General features: G+C 41.2%; 2 protein-coding genes across 5 annotated transcripts in view; one reads left to right on the plus strand and one right to left on the minus strand.

Annotated features, from left to right (window-relative positions):
* The window catches only part of LOC122614985 (fasciclin-3), a 72,337-nt gene that overhangs the window by 28,386 nt on the left and 21,146 nt on the right, over positions 1-22,805 (minus strand). The gene's annotated exons all lie outside the window — the stretch shown is intronic.
* LOC122614984 (accessory gland protein Acp36DE) lies at positions 5,985-8,118 on the plus strand. Its single transcript, XM_043789802.1, has 2 exons — positions 5,985-6,199; positions 6,257-8,118. The coding sequence occupies exons 1-2, from the start codon at positions 6,008-6,010 to the stop codon at positions 8,009-8,011; spliced, it is 1,947 nt and encodes a 648-aa protein (XP_043645737.1). The 5' UTR covers positions 5,985-6,007; the 3' UTR covers positions 8,012-8,118.

Here is a 22,805-nt window from a genome sequence, read left to right on the forward strand (position 1 = left end):
CCCCTGTGTTGGAAAAATTAATTTTCAACTGTTGAAGGTTTTTCCACCATTTCCCTTTTTTATTCGATAAGGTGCGGACATGGCAAGCTTCTAACCCCGTGGTTGCCGTTCACCTCAAGCTGATGTTTACTGTGCTGCCATTTTTGCCATCCGCACGATGTCGCTATGGGTTTATTAAATTTCGCTAGCTCTAATGAAATTTTCGCTTACCAAATTGCGTTTACTTTTACCGTTGAGGGCCACAGAAACCTGTGATGGCCATTGGGTTTCCTGCGGCTTTTCGGGGTGAGCAATCTGCCGCTATATCCACCATATCCTCATCAAATCATCAACATCATCATCATCATCGCAGAAAGCAAGCATCATCACACTAAGAGATCCCAATATCTAAAGTTTCTATTGGCTGCAGTTCACAAAATGTTGCTAAACAATTTTAGGGGTGAATTTGCACCCCTGCGAATGTATCTAAGCCAAATGTTGCAGCGACAACAATGTTTCGCAACATTGGTACAATAGCTTGAGCTAGCGAAACTTATTCACTATCTTACTGCGCATTTTAACATGAATAAAATACTAAATTCTTTCCGACTTAAAATAAACATTAGGCAAAAATCGTTCAGTTTTTCAATACATTTTGGTTTGAACTTTTACAAGAACCATAATATTTATTCCCTGAGAAATGTCCCTTAAGAAAGGACACTAAAAGTTTTTGCACTTCAGGCACATAAATCTCAAATTTTTGGCTTAGGCAACTTCAGTAATTATTTAAGTAAATTGGGTCTCTGAAACCCTATGCGAAAACAGGTGATGAAAGCCTCCTTAAGTGGTGGTAGACTGTTCATGGGAATTTTCATGAATCGGGAGGTCCGAAAGGGGCTGTCACAGGTGTTGGAAAACTTTTCTAGTTGGCCTCTTGCTTAATTTAATTAGAGATGCAAAACTTTAAAATTCTCTGTCCCCCAAAATTGGCCGCACGTGTGTGTGGATGTGCATGTTGCACATGCAGCATTTACCTTACCATTCCCTTCCCTCTGCTCATGGGAATGTCACTCAACAGAAATCAGTTTACATGTTTCTGCTGTCTTGGCATTTTCATGGAATTACATTTTTACAAGTTTTTCCGTCTAAGTGAATTAAGGTGCCAACAACGTAGGCCAAAATGTATTACAAAACTACTTGCGGCAACGACTATGTTGTGTTTTCATCTATGTGTTCCAATTATATATTATGAAACTGTCAACAAATTTTTGGTTACTTTTTAGATACAATCTATCTGAAGATTTTAGAACCCAAAATAGTCTTACAGCTCTGTGGGACTATATATAACGACTCTGAATAATTATCAATCCTTCAGGGAAATGACTTCTAAGTAATTATGAAGCATTCAGTGAAATGACTTCTCTCCTTATTAAGTTATCTAATGGATAATCAAAATGTCAACAAACACACACCAAGAGTTATTAAAATTGAATTTTCAATTGTCTGCGTTTAATGGAAACTCATTTGTAAGAACAACACGTGCATATCTTTCTTAACACAAAACCCGACCAAAATCATTTTCCTTGGGGCCATCTATGCCCCAACCACATTTAAAGTTCAGACAATTTATGCTTTGATTTAATTAAATCGCAAATTTAAATTCACATGGTACATTTGGCGAATGTTGATTACATTTTTGGGGGCTCTCTATAAGTCATAAAGGGTTGTAGTTGTGTGTATGCAAATTTTATGGCCAACATGTGTGACGAAAGTTTTGTGTGTAGGCATTTTGCATTTGAATTGGGCTTATAAACCAGTAAACTAATTTCATTTACTTTTGCCCACAATTTGCTTTATAATTGTCAATTTCTGTTATTGTCAGAAAACTTTGTGTTTTGTGTTGATATTTGTCAAAATTTGTTTCGACTATTTCGGCAAATGGAAATATATGCAAAGGGTTTTGTGTTTAACAATTTAAGGATTCTAAATAAGCTTTTCTGGCTTAGATTTGAGGCTAAAATGTCATTTACAAATTAAGTAAGTTAGATGGTCCCGCAATGGGTTAATACATTCTTTAATTTATTTAATCTATTTGCGTTTCATTAGGCACAAGCAAAAATTTGTCTCAATTGAATTAAGCATGTGTTAAATCAAAAACCAATTACGAAAAGCTCTTCAATATAAAAAAAAGTGCAAGTGAACAAAGAAAATAATTATTTTCGCCTTCTCTCAATACTGTCGTGTAACTTTTACACGAATGTGGACTGCTTACATTTTTTTAAATTTATTTTTCGGTGCTCAATGGCGATTCCATTTAATAAAATATTTTCAATGCTATCCGAGGCCTTGTAGTCCTCATGTCATTCATGGCTTTTCCCCCGGTAGTGGAAAGCCCTTTTCCCGCCTCCTTTTATTGTGCGAAAATTTATTGATATGAGTGCGTTGTGTGTGCAATTCATTTTGGTAGTGAAAATGTTAAGCGTCGTTGAATGCAATTGAAATGAGGAGTCGGAGGGTCCAGAATCGCAAATGAAAAGCGCATTTTCTACTCGTTTGCATTGCGAGTGAGTCCTTGCATGGGTGAGAGCGAAGTTAACGTTATTTTTACCCAGTAATTCTTAAATAACAAGGCTGTGGAACAACTTTAAGCCGCTTTTCAAGTTGGCTGTGCGTGCGCGTACCCAAAATAAAAAAAAAATATAAAAAAAAATACAAAAAGCGTGGAATCGCATCGAGCTGGAATTTGCATATTTGCGAAGGAGCATTGAACTCGTGTCAGAGTCGCTGGATCGGGTGGGTGGTTGGTTTTTGCTTTTTAGTTTCTGTAGTTTCAGAAGTTTCAGTAGTTTCTCCCGGTTGTGTCCGCCATGTAATCGTCATCGCTGTCGTTTTGGGTGGAGCGAACACGTCTCAAATGACGCCTCCACCCGTTTTGTTTGGCCAACTGATGGACAAGTGTCATGAACGCCGAGAATGAGGGATCGTCATGAGGCCATCGTCATCGACCCACAGTCCTACACATGAATTACATTTTCTCCATTTTATTTTTAGGTGCGTCGTCGAGGCTCTAAATTTGATTAATTCAAGAGGCATTCTTAAAGGCTGGCTTAAAGGCGTTTAAAGAAGTAAGGTGAGACTTTAGATATTGGTTTAAATTCCTACGCAGCCCTCTTCTATTGAGTTCCACATGAATAATTCAAATAAAAATAGGAAATATAAAATACAAAGACCGTTCGTAAGGAATTTTATACACATCTGTAACTTGAACCCATTAAATGTTTATAAAAGTAAAGTAAAAATTTTTCCGAAATGCGAAAGTTTGGCAAGGCTTTAAGCGCCATTGCGGCAAATTTGTCTGCTTAGGGGGGGAAATTGGTGAAAAATTCTCCCGGCTAATGAAAACCTCAAGCTGTGCGCTCGGACCGTCGAAAATCAGACATTGGCGCAACGGGAGATGAATTGATTTTAAATCAATATTGACAGATGACACTGGCAACAGCAACAGCAACAGCAAGAGCAGCAGCAACATCAGTTGAGACGGAAAATGGTTGCATTGGTGCTGCGAAACTCCTGAGGGGGACGCGTGTAAGTGTGCGCAATGTTGCAACATGTTAACAGCCTGCTATTCAAGTGGAAGCAGCGTCAGGAAAAACTCAGCTGCTGGCTCAGCTGGAGACCGGCGATTAGAGAGAGACGGAGGTCCCGGAGATGCACTGTCAACACGACTGTTTGGCAGAGCCAACTCATGTGTATGTACATAGATATGTTCGGGATGAGCAGATTTAAGGGAATTATACCGAGATATACGCTCTAATGGCAATATATATAATCTGAGGTATCTACATCGATAGTGCGCCGGAAGGAAATTGCTCGTGTGCAATGTGAAATCTGAGCTCTTTTCGGATTCCATTAAGTGGAATTAGCTAGACGAATTCACCGAAGACTGTATATAGACTTTTATTTTTTTTATTACTTTTATTTTGCCTTTACGAATGATATTCTGTTTTTAATTTAAATGTGTACATGTCAATGTAGCATATATCTTGATAGTAAAATGGTGAAGATATTATTTGTTTGAGCAAAGAATTTAGTGGTATATTTCTTTGAGTGGGCTTAATGTGATCGATCAGAGTCTCATTCTGAATGCTCATCTGTGCGATTATAATTGGAAATTATTGATAACCGCCTCTTGTCAATAACTTCATTAGGCCATTCAGCGCAGAAGCCCAGCAGTAGGCCAACTCCCTCTACTTTGGCTTCAAACCATTCAAATTTTCCCGAGACACCCCCCGGCGATAACTAACCGCAGATTACACTCATTTTCCGAGCAGAACGGACAACAATTGGCAACCACCAAAGCCCGCATGACAACGCAACCCATGAGCACATATCCTGTACCTGTAGACCTTCAGTAAGGACACATATAGAAATAGGAGTCAAATGTAATGGGTCTGCCCGAAAGGAACTGTCAACAATTGCACTTTAATAAATGTCAGATGTGACAGTCTCTCGACTGCCTTAATTGAATCACTCTGCCACAGTTATCTAGATCTAGCTGAAACTAACTCCCTGTTATTATCCCTCCCTGTCAACAGTGTTTGCTTTTTGATGAGGTCTTAGATAGGGGCTGATAAGCAGCTGGCTGTGGAGTTAACTCCATTATATGGGTTCTTTTGCTCAATTAAATAAAACTATGTCAAGGTTCAGGGACGAAAAAGAAACAAAATCCGCAGTAAGTGAGAGAATTGCGAAATGTTGTGGCTGCCCAGAGAGCTTTCCCACTTAAACTTTGCTGGAAACTGTTGCATAATTTCAATTGCCACCTGCCGAGACTCGAGCAGAAAGCAGTCATCTGGTTTTCCCCCGAATGTTTTGCTTTTCTTTTGCCATGAGAGAGTAACTTGGCAATTTGGAAAATTGTATCTGCCAGATAAGTTGAAGATGAAGGAAAAGCACAGAGACTTTTGCTATTTGCACTTTTTCTTTCTCACTATCGGGCTTTTCATTTCTCGTTGGTCTCTTTTGGGAAACGCCTCCTTCCTGACCAGACTTTCGTAATGAAGCGTTGAAGTTGCTGTTGACGTTGATGTTGCTGGTACTGCTGGTGTTGCTGGTGTTGCTGCTGCTGTTGTTGCACGTTACTGCAGCCGAGGTTGTTGCTTGTTGCTTCGGTGCGGCTTGACTTGACTGCAGATTGCCCCCTGGGTTGGCTGTCAGTGCGGAATGCCATCGCATAATCACAATAGACGAACGCCCCGCAGGCAATCTCTTTAGGACTCGGTAAAAAACCGACTTTTGTCATCGCCAAATAGTTTTCCCCCTCCCCACGCAGGCAAACTCAAAACAATCAGACTGAAAACTTTGCTTTTCTCACATTACACAAGCAGTTTCGGAAAATTTATATTGAGTCAGCCGTTTGAAGAGACTGCGTTTCAGTTTCAGCCTCCACTTATATATTTCACGTTTTTTTCTTTCCTCCTTTTTTATTAATCAATATATGTTTTTTTCCATGCAGTTCACCCATTTATGTTGCACAGCGTTGTAAAGTTGTTGCATCGTTCAATGCCTTCAATTTAATTAAGTTTTTTTCAACAAGTTCAGGCCTGTTTTACATTTTATTTATTTTCTACTTTTTTCAAGATGCACTGCGGCTATTATGGGTATTGGGCTTGGGGGTGTTAAATGGGAATTCAGTTACTCGAAACTTTATCAAATTTGCTTAAATTGAGATGTAATTTACATGAATCCATATTTGACAGGTCCGGCAACCAAAAAGGGCTGTTTAGAAGATTATAAGGTTCTAGGTAAAACGATTAACAATAAACTTTTTTTGTTCAGAACTTCCTCAACCTCAAGGTTTCGAGATCTATAACCTTTTGTGATGTAAAAGCATAATAATGGGCTTATCTTCGGTAAAAAACACACATTAAGCATGGCTTATTTTATTTCACGGTGTTATGCCCTCAGGCCCTATATAAGAAATATTTTCAATTTGATGTTCGCTTTACCGAGAGAGCTTGACCCAAAAATGTGGACTTTGACGTGTCAACAGTTTATCGCCATAATCCTTCTAGGCACCTTGATGCCCACTGAATCCTTTTTGTGCCCCAATTGTATCAGGAAAATTGGCGAAACTATAAGGGACATCATTCATCCGACATTTGGATACAAACCTCCACAGATTGAAGTGCAGCAGCCGAAAGTGACCCAAAACCCCGAGGTAATTAGATAGTTTCCACCAATCTAAATCCAGAAATTAAGTATATTAACATTACAGTCGTCACGAGTGATTCACGTGCATCAACCGGATCTGATACTTAAGCCCATACTCTACCCAAAAATTGATTCTATAAATCAGAAAAATGAGATAGGAATTCGCGGACAGCTATTGCCGTTTCCTAATTATAAAGCCCTGGAGCTCCTAGAAAAAGGTCAGAATCAAGAACAAGTTCAAAACAATAACTTGAATATTAGATTTGAAGGGCCAGTACTAAAAGAAGGAACAAACATTCCAAATTTGGAAACGATTCCTCAGTACAAAATCGGTGAAATAAATGAAGATTCTCAGTCTCAGTCCCAGTCCCAGACCCAGTCACAATCTGGATCAAAGACATCTTCACAATCTCAATCCCAGTCACAGGTGCAAAATCGACTGGTCGAAAACCCACCTGCATTAGAATCGCAGACAAAGGCATCAGAATCAAAGTCACAGTCCGAATCGCAGTCCGAGTCACAAAAGCAGTCGAAAGAGCAGTCACAGCGACAGCAAGAGATACAGACGGAGTTGCAAATTCTGCGACTGTTGCTACAAATACAGTCTGATGAAAAATCGGCACAATCCCAGTCACAATCACAGTCACAATCCCAGTCACAATCGCAGTCACAATCGCAGTCACAGCTAGGAAATCAAATCCAGTCACAGGTTCAAATTCTTCAAGGGTTGCTGCAAAAACAGTCAGATGACAAATCTGCCTCACAGTCGCAATTCGCATCACAGTTGCAGTCACAGCTAAAGCGACTGATACAGTTGCATTCACCAAAACTTCGACAAGTGCATCGAAAACAATTAGATGAGCAATCTGCCTCTCAGTCACAGTTAGCGCAACAGATTCTGTCAAATTTGCACCTTCTCCAGCTGCACTCCAAATTGGAGCCGCAGTCACCGTTCAAATCGGAGTTAGAACAACTAATAGTGTTGCAGTTACTAAAAATTGAACAAGCGGAAGAGGACCAGTGGATCCGATCTGCCTTACAGCCCAGTTTAAAGCCACAGTCGCCGTTGCAGCCACAGCAAATGCTGTTATACTTGAAATACCTTGATCAGTTTATAAAGAGTCGTATAAATAAGCCATCGCAGCCGCAATTACAGTTGAAGCGGGATCCAAATCTTCGTCAAACGCAACAGGTGAAACTACCCATGTTACTGGAACAAGTGCCAGTAGCCGGTATAAGACCCCAGCACACTATTTATTTAATACCTGGAGATAATCGAAACGAGGGAATCGAGCCAGAAAACATCATTGAAAGAAAGCATCAAAATGTAAATTTATTGAACCTTTTGCAGCACAGGCAACCAAACAACCATCAACAGCAACTACAAATTCAGAAATCAATTAATAACCAACCGTCACAATCCGGTGGCTCCAGTTCCCAGAACTTGGAGTCACAGCTGGGTCATCAAGCTGGAGCCTCAGGCTCGCAGACTGATAATAGCGGAGCTTTTCAACGATTGAAGCAGCAGGGTCGATTCCAGACGGATCATGTACGGAAAACTTCTTCCTCGAGCTCACACAGCCACTCAGCAAATTCGCAGAGTTCGTCATCACAGTCGTCATCAAATTCTGGATCACAACGACGGCAGGCAGACAACGGGAATTCCTTGCTACTGGATCAATCGAGCTCTAAGTCTCAGTCGCAGTCCAAGTCGGAGTCTTCGTCTCATTCCTCGTCGCAGTCATCGTCTAACGTATCTTCAAATGTTCATTCGGAACTGATTGGAAGTCTTGAGCCGATAGACAATATGTTAGGTTAAGAAGTTATTCCTATTTTCACAGTACTGACACTGGCGAAGAGCAGCCGCAATGGCAGAATAGAAAACTTAAAATGTGTACATCATTTTATTGGGATGCTAATGAAAAACAGCAAATAAAACAAAAATGTTTGTTCTTGGGAGGCATTTCTTAATAGATCTTATTTTTGCCATTTAAACTGCTAACTGTAGATACAAGTTACCTAATCAAAAACATCCCAAAGCTACAAACCTTAATTGCATGGTTTTCTGCGCTATAATTTGATTAACTTGTAGCCTAATCTTGGCCCTCTCTATCGGCTTACAACCCTCACAGATTAACTTGCAATTTCATCCCTTAGCGAAAGACAGCTGTCGAGCCTTGTTAACTCGCAAACCCCGGTCAAATGTTGATTTAGCCACGGTTTTCTCGCTCGAGCGTTGAAAATGCTGGAAATAAGCATATCTAGCTAATTTAACAGGCAAGGCGAAAGGGCTATACTCGGCTGAAAGGGCTGATAAAAGTATCATCCTGTCGGGAGTTCAGGCAGAAATTAACATATGTCTGAGCTGGGACACGCGATTCCGGGGAGGTGCAAAAACTGGTTCCCACACTCGCTTCGCTTCACTTTTGTGAAATGTTTGTGCAAAGTATTTAGTGCAGCAATTGAGACGGAAATAAAAAATAACGAAAGGAAAACACAAGACAATTTTACGCCAGAGTGGGCAGAAATAAATTTCCCTACCCCAACTTTGTAGTGCGCAATGTTCTGGGTCCAGGCCAATTAAAATTGGGTGCAGAAAGTAATGCGTATTTGATATTGTCTCTTTTAAGCAGTTGTTTTGTATTTTGGGGATTGCGAGTCAATTAAAATTGGTTGACAGTTTTCCCCGGTCGCCGGCGGGAAAATCTCTAGAGCTTTGTGAAAAAAGGGTTTTCTAAATTAAACTTTTCTCTTTCGCTTTTTTTTGTTTTGCTCCTTAGATGCTTTCGTATTTCGTTTTTTGGCAAATAAATAAAATGTTGCGAAAGTTTAGCTATTTGAGTTGTGTTGTCAAGGGAGATGCAAAAGGCAAAGGGCGAGGGCGAGGACGAGGGCGAGGGAAACTGACCGTGGCAAAAGTTTTTCCAGCATTAAGCCGGGCATAATTAAAATTTTCGTACTGTAAGCCCCTGGGCAGATTATAGCCAAGTTTTTCCCGGGCCTGAACTTGCTATTGGCTTTGTTTGCCCCGTTGATTGATGGTAAATAAGTCGGGGTGATGCACATCAATCCTTTTCGGGGAAATAATTTTGAAATTCAATTGAAGGCGAGCAGCTTTAAAGATTACATTGTTGCTTAGTAGAATGGAATCGAACTGGCAAGTAATCGAATTTACGAGTCGTCCTTCTCGGACTTTTATTAGCCCATTGAGCGTTTCTTTCATTTTGTCGCAAATTCCTTTTTGTTTCGCTTTTTAGCTTTGTTTTTACGGCAAATTTCATTTCAATAAAAGTCGCATTAATTTCATTTATTTTCCGTAATTTTTTCCCCCATTGCCATTGCCATTGCCATTTTTATACCCTCTGTTTTCTGCTGCCCTTTTTGCGCACCTGTCTCACCTGATCCAGCTGTCTATCAAATGGAGCGCACGCTTTGCTCCTCTTTATCACATTGCCGCCTCGTCCATTTCAATTAACTCTCAAGGATTATTTTATTATGTCAATCAATTTCCGTAACTAAAAAGTCACCAATAAACGAATGACAGAGCCACCGGTTCCCTCGGCCAGAGTTCGTTTTCGATTAGTGTTTAATTTGCAGTACTCAGCCTTCTATATTATTTTTTTTGAGTGCGCTTTGGTTTTCCTCCGCTTTTTTCCCAGTCACTTCTTAATTATGGGATCCTGCAGTTGAAGCGGGATTTAATTAAAACTCGAATTTAATCGATGCAACTTTATTGAATGATGTTTAACAGTGCTGGTTAGTTGACTCTAAGGTCGTTAATAATTCACTTCATTAGTGTGGGCTGTTCCATCAAAGAAAGTTGAGTTCAATGCATCTATAGAAATATAATAAATGTATAGAGCTCGAAAGTTTCTACAAAAAATAATAAAACTAATCTCGTGCCGAAAATAATAAAACAATAGCGCACAAATGCACCGGATTTCCCTTAGCTAAACAGTCATGAAAATGTTGTGCCTTTGAATATATTAATATTTAAAGCCGATCTTTGTTTTACCCCGAATATACACTACAGCAATATGCCTTAAAAATGCAAAACACATTTTAAATTCTTGTAAGCCCAAGAAGTTATTGCCAGTTTAGCCTTCCCCTTTGAGCTTTCCACGCAATAGAAAATCAAAACATTTTCCAGCCTAGAAAACAAATTCAAATCTTTAGTCATGAATCATTGAACACACTGAAAGAGGAAAGGGCATAGCACTTAACCAATTATAAAATTGTGGGCGGGTCTGTAGGCGTATTTTCCTGTCAATTTGATTGTGCACATGGTGTGTCTGCGTGTGTGTGTGTGTGTTTATGTAACTTGATCTATAGCTATGGGCATATGTTGAACATTCAGAGAAAACAAGAACAAAAACGAGAACACAAACAACGTAACGTTGTTACGACCAACAATAAAATGACTCAAAAGCCAATTAAAGATAACTGGCGGCAGCAAAAACTTCGCCCGCAAAAAATGCATTAGCATAGCCTAACGAAGTTGGGAAAAGAGGAAAGCTCGGAAAATAAGGGAAAAGGGATTTAGTCTAAGACCTGTGACTAACCGCATAACAGCAAATAAATGTTGCATAAGGAACAAAAAACTGCTGACTGCAATCAATCAACGGAGTTAAACGTTTCCGAGAACAACCAAACTTGCTTCTTGAGTGACGAATAAACGAATAAACTGCGAAACTCTGGCTCTGACTCTGACTTCGGATCCCAGTCCTCGGGGCCCGGAATCAACCAGGAAGGAAGTACTATGAGCTGCAGGACTTAAAACCTACAAGGCCTACATGACTACCGTAACTCGCAAGACACGAAACGGGTTGAGCCCACACTGATGCAAAGAACTGAGTAAGTCCTAATGGGGAAATATTAATCGTGTAAACGCAGAGAATATAAGGTTCGTGCCTTATTTGAGAAACTTGGCAAACTAATAAATTTTAAATAGTTCTTTTAAAACGACCCTGATTTAATTCATATATTATTCAAATAATTGTTCATAAACGTACACTTTAATTTTCCGGTATAGGCGGTTTATTACTTCTTTATTACTTGTAAGCTAGACGTTTGTACTCTGCCTACTGTTATTATGTATTATTTCGTAATGACCCAGATTGTAAAAGTTTTTTAGTAGTGTAAAACAAGGGCGTGCACATAAGAAGGCAGGAGAAGCATTCGAAATGAAGAGCGTGTATGTGGCCATTGTGAGGAATGGAGTGGAATGAATTGGAGTGGGCCAGAACCGAATCAAGAAGGGCTAAAGAAGATGGCTGGTGGATTAGGGGCGTGGCAAGGGGTGCAAATCAGGGGGAGTTGGCTAAAAGAGTGCGGCCTAAGCCGACAAGTCTGACTGCAGGCATTCGAAAGTTGCCGGAATGCAAAGAGGGCAGCTTTGGCATTGAAACAGCATTTGAATGCGGTCGACAAAAAAAGGGGTATTGCAAGGGGTTAGCATTGGGAATGGGAAGCAAACAAAGCAGGGCGATGAAGGAGAAAAAAGAAATGCCAAGTGCATGAAAATGAAAGATGAATGGAAAAGAGGGCGAGCTGTGGATATATTTTCAGCTTTAATCGAGCGTGTTGGTGGATGTGGGTGCCTAAAGGCAGCGACGATTTCTTTTGTAGAACTATTGACTCTCGGTCAACACTAGCCATCAGGACTGCAGTAGAACTCGACCAGCATCGATAAAAAAAATTATAAAAAATTTAAGAACTCATGCAGCAGCCGAACAAGAAATTCATGTCTTTCAGACCACAGATAGAAAGATGAGCGGATAAGCAGAGAATTTTTGAATGACAAAGGCAATAGGTAGGCAGCACAGGGAAAAAACTATTGTATAGGGCCAACTATTGTTTGAAATCTCTTAGAAATCTTTCGACATATGCTGTGCCTCCAGCTGGAGTACTTCATTTGAATTTATGCGGCTTCAGTTATGCAAAGCTGTCCACTTGAAAATCAAAGAAAGAGCAGGGGAACGCAAGAAAACAGAACCAACGATTTTAGATTTCCAGTAGCTGATTGCTAGCAAAGGCCGGAATGCAAGTAAAGGGTTTCTAAAAGTTTAATTTTTCCTTTCAAGAAGTGGGCACCCTACGAGATACCCCATAAACAGATCGTTAAACGTTCAGGCAAATTGCTGGCACACGCAAACTGGCACGCCCAAACCGGTTGCGAGTAGGGAGATGCAGATACATCAAGATGACAACCATGGCGAGGAGAGGCTAATGCTGCAACTTGCAACAGCGACAACGAATGCCTCACAAAACAATGCGCAGACCCCTCCGCCACCGCCCACCCCCCTCAACCACGCCCCCTAATGGCTGGGCCATAAAAAGCTCATCAACGTCATCTTCGCATTGTCCCCAGTCGCTGGGAAACACACAAATGTTGCACATTGTGCAACTGCAGCAACCACAAGCACCAGAAATTTGATAAAAATTACACAGCAAGAGGTAAAGAAAGAAAGAGTAAAATACAAGCGAAACACAAAACAATTTGAAGAGCCAATGATTATTTAAAGTGAAGCCAGGCAACAAATGATAATGGTACCCGCCCAGCAACGTCCAACAAATAGCCGCAAGATACGCTCGGCAAAAGTCATGAAGCCAAAGGAAAATTTAATAATAGTAGCTGCAAACAAGCCAACAAGCACACAAATGCCACTTTGTAAATATGTTTTCTATGCGAAAACCTTGAACAATCGCTTCAGGTTGCTGCAGCGGCTGTCGATGTTGCATGCTGGCGGTGGCAAATGTTTCCTGCAACAGCGGGCGTTGCAATGGGCATGTGGAATGTGTGGTTACTCTGTTGCATTGAGGGTATTGAGGTAGGGACTTTAAGTTAATCGATTGAGCAAAATGTTCAAGTTTTGCAATAAAGCAAATATATTTCTTATTTTAATATCACCTTCGTAGACTAGCAAAGCTTTTACTCTTCGTAACCTAATATTGTAAAAGAGTTGGAGATGAAATGAATAGTGGAAAGTCGTCTTTATAGAGTATTTTGGTTTCTAGTTTAAAAATATCATAAAAAATATCCATTCACTTTTATAGCCCACTTCGAAACGTTACCGTTCTCGATGGCTTTTTAAGAGTGCTCCTACCCTTTTTCCATTTTTCCTTACTATCACTTGTAGTGTTTTCGCTTTATCGCTGGCTATTTCAACGCTATGCAATTAACACGATTGTTTGGTGCTATTAGCATTACATTTTTGGGGCAATTGCCTTAGTTGACCATTTAAAAGAAAGGCGCCTCTCTCAACATGTGTTCCATAAATCACATAAAATCCCGATCTGGGATTGGGGATTGCATGTTGCGAAGCCACAAAACAAAAGGGAAAATATTTAACTAATTAGAGTCATAAATCTGAACGAAATATGGCCTACCCAGAAAACAAAGTCGGCTGGAAATAAGCATTAATAACTCAATTGGAGGGTGTTTTCCCCGCTCTTGTGAATAGGCCAAATCAAAGCTCCGAACTTGCATTGTCCAAGTGTCAATTTTTGGCAGGAGGGGGAGAAGTCAGTGGCAGGCGAAATGAAGGCGAGTCCCGAATGTCGGATGGATATATGAGTATAGAGAGTCAGAGAGTCAGAGACTGTAACCCAAATAGAACATTCTGATGGACAAGACATTTATGGCACTGCGCCTGCCTTTGGGGTTATCGTTATGGTTATGGTTATGGTTATGGTTATGGCCCCGGTACACGGAACCCCTCGGAAAATCCGACAGACAAATGGCAAACTCATGGCAGACACTCTGGGCGAAACATTTGCATGTTTAACTTGGCACACAATGGCGACTCCGATTGCAAAGTCAAACCAAAAACCAAAAACCCAATCCCAAACCCGAACACAGCCGAGCCGAACCGCTCCCCAATTGAAAGTCATGGTCTGCATTCGGAAAAGAAAACCAGAAAACCAGAAAGCCAGCAAACCGGTCAAGTAAACAAAAGGGGCACAGAAAACTGCAGTCGATGCACGTGCACTTCATATATTCAAATTTGAAAGTTTTTCTCTCTCTGGCGAAAAAATAGAAATAAATAAATTATTACTGACAGTCAATGCTGTTTTTTTCAGCCCCTCTCCACTTTTATGCCTTTTAGTTTCCATATTAATTTACGAGTTTATTGCTAAAGACATCATTAAAGTGAAAGTCAATTTGCCAGCCAGCGACTTTTGTTTCCCTCATTTCGTCTTAGCTTCTAATGTTTCCAAACACTCAAAGCTGAGCACAATTTATAACCGAAAATATTTTTCTTGTATTTTTTCCTTTTATTTCTTTTGTGCTGTGATATTAAAGTGCGTGTCTAGCCGAAAGTAAGCAGCGCTAATTAATAGCTTCTTCATAAAAGTGAGGGAGCTAAATTAATTTCATTTTCATTTTTCTTCGCGCTCTTTTCTTGCACTTTTTTGGTAATTTACTTGGCTGAGGTTATTTATCATTGCATAACAGACAGTTTGAAAAGGTTTAAAACAGCAAGAGAAGCTTTTTATTCGTTGCGAAAGGACTTTTGATTTTTAGCCACACTTAAACTTAATAATTTAATTTAATTTTAATACTGTACAAGTGAAATACAATTAGTCAATTGCTTTGCATCTGTAGCACTTAGTTGCTATCTAAGCATTTTAAAATGGCCAAAATCGCATTTCATTAATTCCCCCAGAAGAGAAAAATGTTCATTTGCTTTCGCGCGGGAAAACCCCAAAACTTTAATTACGCTGAGCGAGTCTTTGCTGTGGGGGAAAACTCTCTGTCTGTCTGTCTGTTAGTCGGTGTGTTCGGCTAAAGGAAAATGCAAACAGAGAGTGTTTGACCGCGAAGCGTCGAGCTGAACACTTCCACTAAACTTGTTTCAAACAAAGAGCGCTAAACGTTTTAGCGCGGATATTGGGCAGATGCGCGGGGAATGGAATGTAAAAATGTTTAGAAAATACAAAATTGTACCACCGACAGGCGACAGTCGGATAACTCGCACTGGAATCCAATAAACTGCAATTGTGTGTGGGTTGTTTGGAGGCCAAGAGTGCCTGGAGGTTGGGTAAAACAAGTGGATAGTTGTCAGGAAAGTGGCCTGAGTGCCTCTGAAGGCTCGGGACTGGCTAGGGTAGAGTATGCACTTCAATAAATTTAGATGGGCTGAATTGTTTAAGAAGATGCAGAATATTGGAAAAGCTTCATTCAAGTTTTTTCATTGCTAATGGGTAGCTTAGGCGCCTTGTTAAACAAGTTACTGTGAAACCATTCGCAGATTGTAATCAATTTTTCTCAGTGAAAACTCGCGCTGGCCGGAATAAATTCTGTCAGCGAATGGAAGTAAGCTTGGTCAAGTGAGCAGCGGCGGAGCCTCTGGAATGTGAAAGCCATCACCGTCATCATTGCCACAATCATAGTCAGCGTGGCTGGCTTTTGAGTTTGGAGGAATCGGAGTCGCAATCGGAATCGCAATCGGAGTTCGGAGCTGGTGAAGAGTCGAGAATGCGTGTTGGACCAGTTGGCACGTTTCTGGGTCAGGAACGCTACTTTTACGGTCAAGCATGACCGAGGAAAGAGACAGAACCACGGACCCTCACATGTGAGGAAAGAGAGGGAACGAAGCCATGCAAGATTCTTTTTTCTTTAATTTCATTTGGTCGCGCAGACCTGAAAACTTACTTTCTGGTTACCATTTTTATGGCTCCCATTCTTGGCCTCATTTTAATTGCAAACACTAGACAGAGGTGGAAAGAAAAGCGAGGAAAATGGGCGAGGAGGGGAGGAGGAGAGGGAAATCCATGGTCGGAGACTGCACTTTGTATGCAATCCCCGGCGTTTGAGAATGGTTTTTCTATTTTTATGCCACTTTGGCTCTGGCACTTCTTTTTGTTTTGCTTGTAATTCGCTTAACGCCGCTAGGTGGCGCTGCTGATGGCCCCTGTTGACCCAATTGTCCAGAAATGGCCTGTAGCTGAGTGGGAATCCCCTCGAATTTTCCCTCTTTGGCCAGCACCTCTCCTTCGCTCACTGCCTTAATTGTTGGCGCAAAGATTTTGCTTTGTTTTTCACTTTTTGCTTTTCGCTTTTCACTTTTACGCTGCCCACCAGCAAAGTGCTACTACTTGCGATTCTGCCTTTTCCGCGACTTTTCTTCGTTTGCATTTTTGATTTCTGCTTCCGCAGCTTTTACACCTCCATTTCCTCATTTTTTCTCACCTGAGTCGCAGTCTAAGTTGTAATCGAGCAAATGTTTGAGTTATAAGTGTGGATTATCTGACTTTTAATTTAATTGAATCGCACGCTGATGGAGAAAACACATACCTGTAACGAAAAGAAATTGGAATTTAAAATTTGTGTACTGCTTTAAGGTGTTTTAACTTATGCCTAATTAAAGTGTGTTTAATAGAGTAATACAAGCTAGAATCACTGTAAAATATCTCAGAAATATTGTTAAATCATTAAGCAGAATCCTCCGCAAAATGCTCCGTCATGCGCTGTCTGTGCACTGAAAGTAATATCCTTAGCTCATGTGTTATTCATTTCATGTCAAAAACCCATTCCCTCACAGCGAAATGCAGATGGAGAAGCCATCCCCCACGACTAGGAATAAGAACAAAAGAAACTTCTCATGTCAAAGCAAGTTACTTTCCTATGCAAAGGCGCCGCAGGCTCCTCCGAGAACATTTATTTACTTAATATTGTGTGCATCACACATACGCCCCATTAGACAGCTAGCCAGAGACAAAAACAACAACAACATCAGCAGCAGACACATAATAAACGCAGCTTGTTATTGTTTTCCTCTGCTTATTTTTTGCGTTTTCATTTTGCCAAGAAAGGGCGAAAAAGCAGCCACAGGTGGTTAATATGGTAACTTTCGCACTTTGCGTTCTCCTGCATTTTCCGCCCAATCCGCCCCACAGTTTTAGCTTCGCGCTGCTGTTTGTTATGCCATAATTTACATACATTATGCATGTTCTGGCTGCTCTCATCTGTATTTCAGGTACATTGAACCTGCAATGATTGCAGGCAGGGAAAATATAAAAAATGGCGAAACACCAGAAGCCAGAAAACAGAAGCTACAAGAGGGGTCCGGTGTGTGTTGGATCTGGGGTTTTACTTGCAAAAACAAACAAAAGTTCTTTGGCAGCAGCAGATACAGCAACTGTTGCTAGTTTCCGGCTTCCTGTAGCGATGACAAATTTTTGCCACCCAGTCAAACAAATTTTTTTCCAGCTCACTCCCTCATTTTTTGCTCCCATTTATTTTCCCATTTTTGTGCATTGAGTGCGCGGGCTTCGAGATTGGCAGTTGAACTTTGGCTTCGACTGTTGCCCAAGCTTGTTGTTTTATTTTGTGAGCCGAAAAGTTTTCAATTTTCATGGGCGCCAAAATAATATATTTTATTTGTACCTATATTTTGTTATTAAATAATTGTGATACATTTGTAAGTCCTAATTATTTAAGTTTGGCTTCACTTTGAATGCAAAGCCTACGGAACTTCAACTGGCTCAAACTTCTCTGAATATATCCGATAAAATTCGAATTAAGGAAAGATTTTCAACGGCCAATCACCACTTATTTAACCCGTTCTTAAATTCCTTCCCGTGGACTGCTCGGCACTTTGGCAACTCCCACGCACATGCTCCAAGTCTCCCAAAAGCATACAAATTATTTAGGCAATTTACAGGGCCCGCACTCACTGAAGTCCGTCCCCGGAGCACAGCTCAATTGCGAAGTTATTCACATCTCCGGCAGTCAGCACTGGGGATCTACTTTAAATAATGAAGCTATTTTCGCGTTCAATTCCCATACGCAGCCAATCACTTCGCTGGGCGAACAAAAGGGCCAAAGTCGAACAATGGCGCTGGCACAAGTGCAGAAAACTTTAGACTAAATCAATAAAAAAGGAGGAAAATGCGAATGGAAGGGCGGCCGAGAAACCTGGGAACGCCAAGGAATCCCCAGTGCAGCAGCATCTTTATCTTTATCTCCGACCTCTATCTCTACCTCCATCTTCATAATCGCCATCATCGTCGCCATGGACATTCCTCGACACTCCGCTCCCCCCTCCCATAACGCGTCCCAAACACGTTTCGCTTATCACCGAGAGGGGATGGTGGCTGGCGGAAAAATAAGGAGGAAATCTTATCGGCATGCTTCGCATTCATAAGATCTCTGAATCGAAAGCTATAGCCGCCAAATCGCAGAGCTACTTACGTGCGGCCGTTTGCGTTGCCAGTGTGTGTGTGCGTGCGTACGTGTGTTGGAGTGGCAACAATGGACCACCAGCCCAATATGCTCGACATAGGTATTACCTGTCTTTTGTGTAACATCGCGATTGGTCGGGGGAGTTGTGCCGAGGGGCAGGAAATGCTTTTGGCACGACAGACTTTTCAATAAACTCCCTCAAGCGTGTGCATTAAATGCAGCGAGGGAAGCAGAAGCCAGCCAAGTCTGCTTAGGCACAGTGGGACTGTGCTCGGCGCCTTGGACAGTGGTTAAAGTTTGTCAGACTCCTTCTTACATACCAATTTCAACGGACTTGTCCAAAGACATTTTTGTATTAACTGTATGGTTCAATTTTTGGAAACACCTTTATTTACATTAATAAAACACTCCCTATATTGCGATTAAATTGTCATCTCTTTTCGCCCGATTTGAACACACTGTGCGTGCATCATTGGCCGCATTGTGGTAGCCACAAATTCTTATTTGTTTCTTTCATTTCTAGCCGACTTGCCTTTCTCTCCTGCTCTTTCGCCAGGGCCTCTGCTTTTCTCTGTCTATTTCTCAGAGGGTTTTCCCCCTGTGCCGCTCGGCAATTTGCATGGCTAGAAATTCGAATTTGAAATGGAAAAGTAAATCGTGTAATGTGCCTGCAAGAAATTGCCTAATGCGCCTACGCTCAGTGTGAAGCACAAAGGGAGGGGTGGCGGTGCATAGAAAGGAGGGAGAGGAGGGAATATTTTAGAGACTGAGGTAGAAAGAGGTAGAACGGTTGACTGCCTGACAGGCAATTCCAGGCCGCAGAAGTGCGGAGAGTGGCTCCGTGCTAAAAACCTTTAACCAGAAGCAACGACTTTGAGGCATATGGGACCACTAGTAAAGGAAAACCCAAGCTTGGAAAAACCAAAAAAAAGAATGCAAAATGAAAGAAAAACCAGGGAAAACTGAGAAGGCAAAAGCAGACCCGCGTAACGAGGAGAACGTGAGCTTTGTGCATCGGCCATTTATGATGACGACGATGATGGCGCTGAAGGCACTCCCACATTTTGTTGTTGCAGATGCACAGGAAACAAAACTGTGATTTGTAGTAAGATTTCCAGAAATGAATGAAACATAAGTTCTGAGTTGTATAAATGGAGTGCGCATTCTTTAAAGTTGGATAATAAGAACTTCCTTGCAAATCCTGCAGCACTATTTATCTCATTATTATTGATCCTAGCATAGCAAAGTGACCCCATTTTTTCTGCGTGCTTTTGACGTTGCTGTCGTGCATGCAACACCAACACAAGCAGCAGCAGCAGGTGGTGCATGATTGCATGTTGCAAAAGGGGGAGGAAACCCGCGTTGGACTTTCTCAAGGGGTTGCCTTCGTGTTGATCTTAAACTTAGATAAATAAACTTCAACATCAACGAAAGGCAAATACAAACACAAAAAACAACAAGAAAAAGAAAAAGAAAAAAGTTTAAAATGCAAGAGAAAAATACTTAAAGGTTTCCAATGCACATTTTTGTGCAGCAGCATTAACACGTTGTTGCCTTAACAAAAGACCGGCGAAAAAGTGCAGACAAAAGTGGAAAACGGATTCTTTAACACAGCCATGTCCACTCCCGAACGAGAATGGAGCCCCTGAAATGGGGGCATTGAAGCGTGGAAAGCCGCCCAGGCTTTTCTGGAAAAGTCCCACTCCCCTACCAGTTCCGATGCTGTGTCCAGCCATGTGACAATTGTCAATGTAAGGCCATAATTTAAGGTTTAAAACGGTGGAGGAATTCCCGATGTTCCTCTGGAAATTGTAAGCAGAGAAAACAGACCGAAACGAACTTTGATTTTTGCATGAAAATTAAAAGCAAAGTAAAATGCCCCACACCATCTGGAGTGCTTTACATTTTGCAATTTAGGTTCAATATTTTTTTGGCATTTTCCTTCTCTGTTTGTGGTTGCTGCTGTTGTTTTGTCACATTGCGCATACGTCACGGTGGCCCCAGTTTTTGGCTTCACTTCAGACTTTCGACTTTTTCCAACTGATAGAGTGGAGCAAGGAAAGAAAATGTAAAAAGTGGGGTTTTCGGGGGTGGTGGCCCCATAGTTTCGTACTCGGCGACAGCCCCAAGCAAAATTATACGCATGAGCGCCACGGAAATGGCAAACTCGACTACAACTACCGATGCCAAAAAAGGAAACTGCAGAGGCCAAAAACACAAAACACAAAAAAAGAATAATAAAAACGGCAACAAAACAAACAGAATTGAAAGCAACACCGAAAAGTGTTGCCAGAGAGAAGGAGACAAAAAAGTGCGGCATTGCATGTCCAAATGGAAAAACAAAGGCTGCCATTTCCACCTGATGCCACACCCCAAACACAGCACTTGCTAAGGCGGAAAGTGGGCGGGGCGGGAAAACCTGAGCAAAATCGGTGTATGAGTGAGTTCCGTTGTAAAAGTTGGTAGGAAATCAAAAGAGTTTTTGTCATCATGATCACAGCATGGTGGAATTGAATGAGTGGCAAACGTCTGACTGAAGGGCTTAAAAAGGAGCTCCTTTCTAAGGGAAGCATGGAAATGTAAATTTTGCTTATGTGGAGCAAGTTAATTGGTAAGATTGCATATGATGTTTAATATAAAAAGGGGGAAAAAAACTAAACATAAAATTTGCAAATATATATAATACTAAATATATCCAGAGTAACAGCCAGTGAGAACCTGTCGTTTCTGTGGCCCAAAATAATAGTATATGCCTTTGATATTATGCATGCTGCTGCAAAATGGTTCAAAAGTGTCAGAAGATTAGTTAGCTTTGAGCCAAATTGAGCTCCACACTAGGCCACGGAAAATGCCATGGATGTTGGTCAGAGGGGGGAAATGAAAATGTTGGAGCACTGCAGTGTTATAGGAAAAACAAACAAACGATTGCAAAGTGACCCCGAAAACGGCAACACAACCAAGCGTTTTGTTTCGATGCGAATGTTTTGTTTGCCTCTGTGGCCAATGGCCAACTGCGGTTCGGGCTAAAACCCTTTCACTTTGAAACGGCAGCTCTGCCGGGTCACTGCTGCCAAACTGCTGGACAGGATTAGAGCCACTTACAGTTACAGTTACAGGCGGAGTGGCCGAGTTGCCAGCAAATATCCAGCAGAGGCAATATCATAAAAAGCAACAGCTAAATGCCATAAAGCTGACGCGAGATCCAAGTGTAGGCCAGGCCATGGATTAGACCGACTTTTTGGCCAGGCTCTTATCTATTTGCCCCGAGTGATGTGAAAGCTAAGCCCGTGTTCACTGAGCTCGTAAATTAATTGCCTCGGTTCGGGAGTCCAAGAGTGGAAAACTGGACAGACCAGAGTCGGAGTCGCCTGCATAATAGATGTTAGCTTTCCATTTTCAGTTGACAGCCTTTTCCAGTTAAATTCGGTGCGTTGCACTTTGAGTGTGGAAAAGGTGGGGAGATCGAGTGGCTAACTGAAGTGCGAGTGTCGTTGCTTTTCTCGCAGTGAGTCGCTAGCAAATTGACAGTAATTAGATTGATTGCTCTGGCCTAAGGAAAATGCATATCTTGGCAGTGATTAATTTGCCGGGGGAAAGTAATTTTCGCTTTTAGTCTTGTGGGTTTTGCAAATTATACAATTCATATTTTATTAAACCTTTTTGAGGGCGTTAAGTGGTCGTGGCCATTTTCGAGTGAAAGTTTGCGACAAATGCCTGTCGTCGCCGTCTTTGATGGCTGCTTTTAATTGGCATTTAATTATTTATTAATCATTTTTTCAGTCGCAGCAATGAAAATGTTTGCTATTTGCGGCATTTGCAGTTTTAATTTAAACTCAATTAATTAGAAAGACATGTTAATGGACTATTTTCTGCTCAAAACATAAATGTAAAGTACGAGTATGTGAACTATTTAAAAAAAGAGGTGGCACATTTTAATGGCAATTCTGGTTGAATGATATACATGCATATACATAAAATACTACTTTTTAAGAGTCATGTTATGTTTATAACCCATTTACAATTTGAATTCCGATTTCACGACCGGATATTGGCTAATAATATTTAAACTCGACCCAAAGGCATTAACTTCCGAATAAATCAGCTTGAGACCAGCCATAAACCGCAGACGTAGTCGAGTAGTTTGGGGGTTAGCCACATCAAATGAAGGGGAAGGCACTAATTACACAGATTTTGAGCTAGCCAAAGTCCAAATCATTCTTGGCTAGTTTCCAGTTAGCTCGCCGATATGGCCACCAACGAAAAAACATTTAATTGCAGTGCCAAGAGGGTTGGGTGCACAAACGGGGCAAAAGGGGGGCTAAAGGGGGCGTGGATCAGACTTGGTTAAATTTGTGTGGTAAATTTTCATGTAAATCGTAGCTCAGCAAATAAATCGACCGAAGTCAACATCAAGTCATCAGCG

The sequence above is a fragment of the Drosophila teissieri genome, chromosome 2R, assembly GCF_016746235.2.
Source record: "Drosophila teissieri strain GT53w chromosome 2R, Prin_Dtei_1.1, whole genome shotgun sequence".
Taxonomy (NCBI): domain Eukaryota; kingdom Metazoa; phylum Arthropoda; class Insecta; order Diptera; family Drosophilidae; genus Drosophila; species Drosophila teissieri.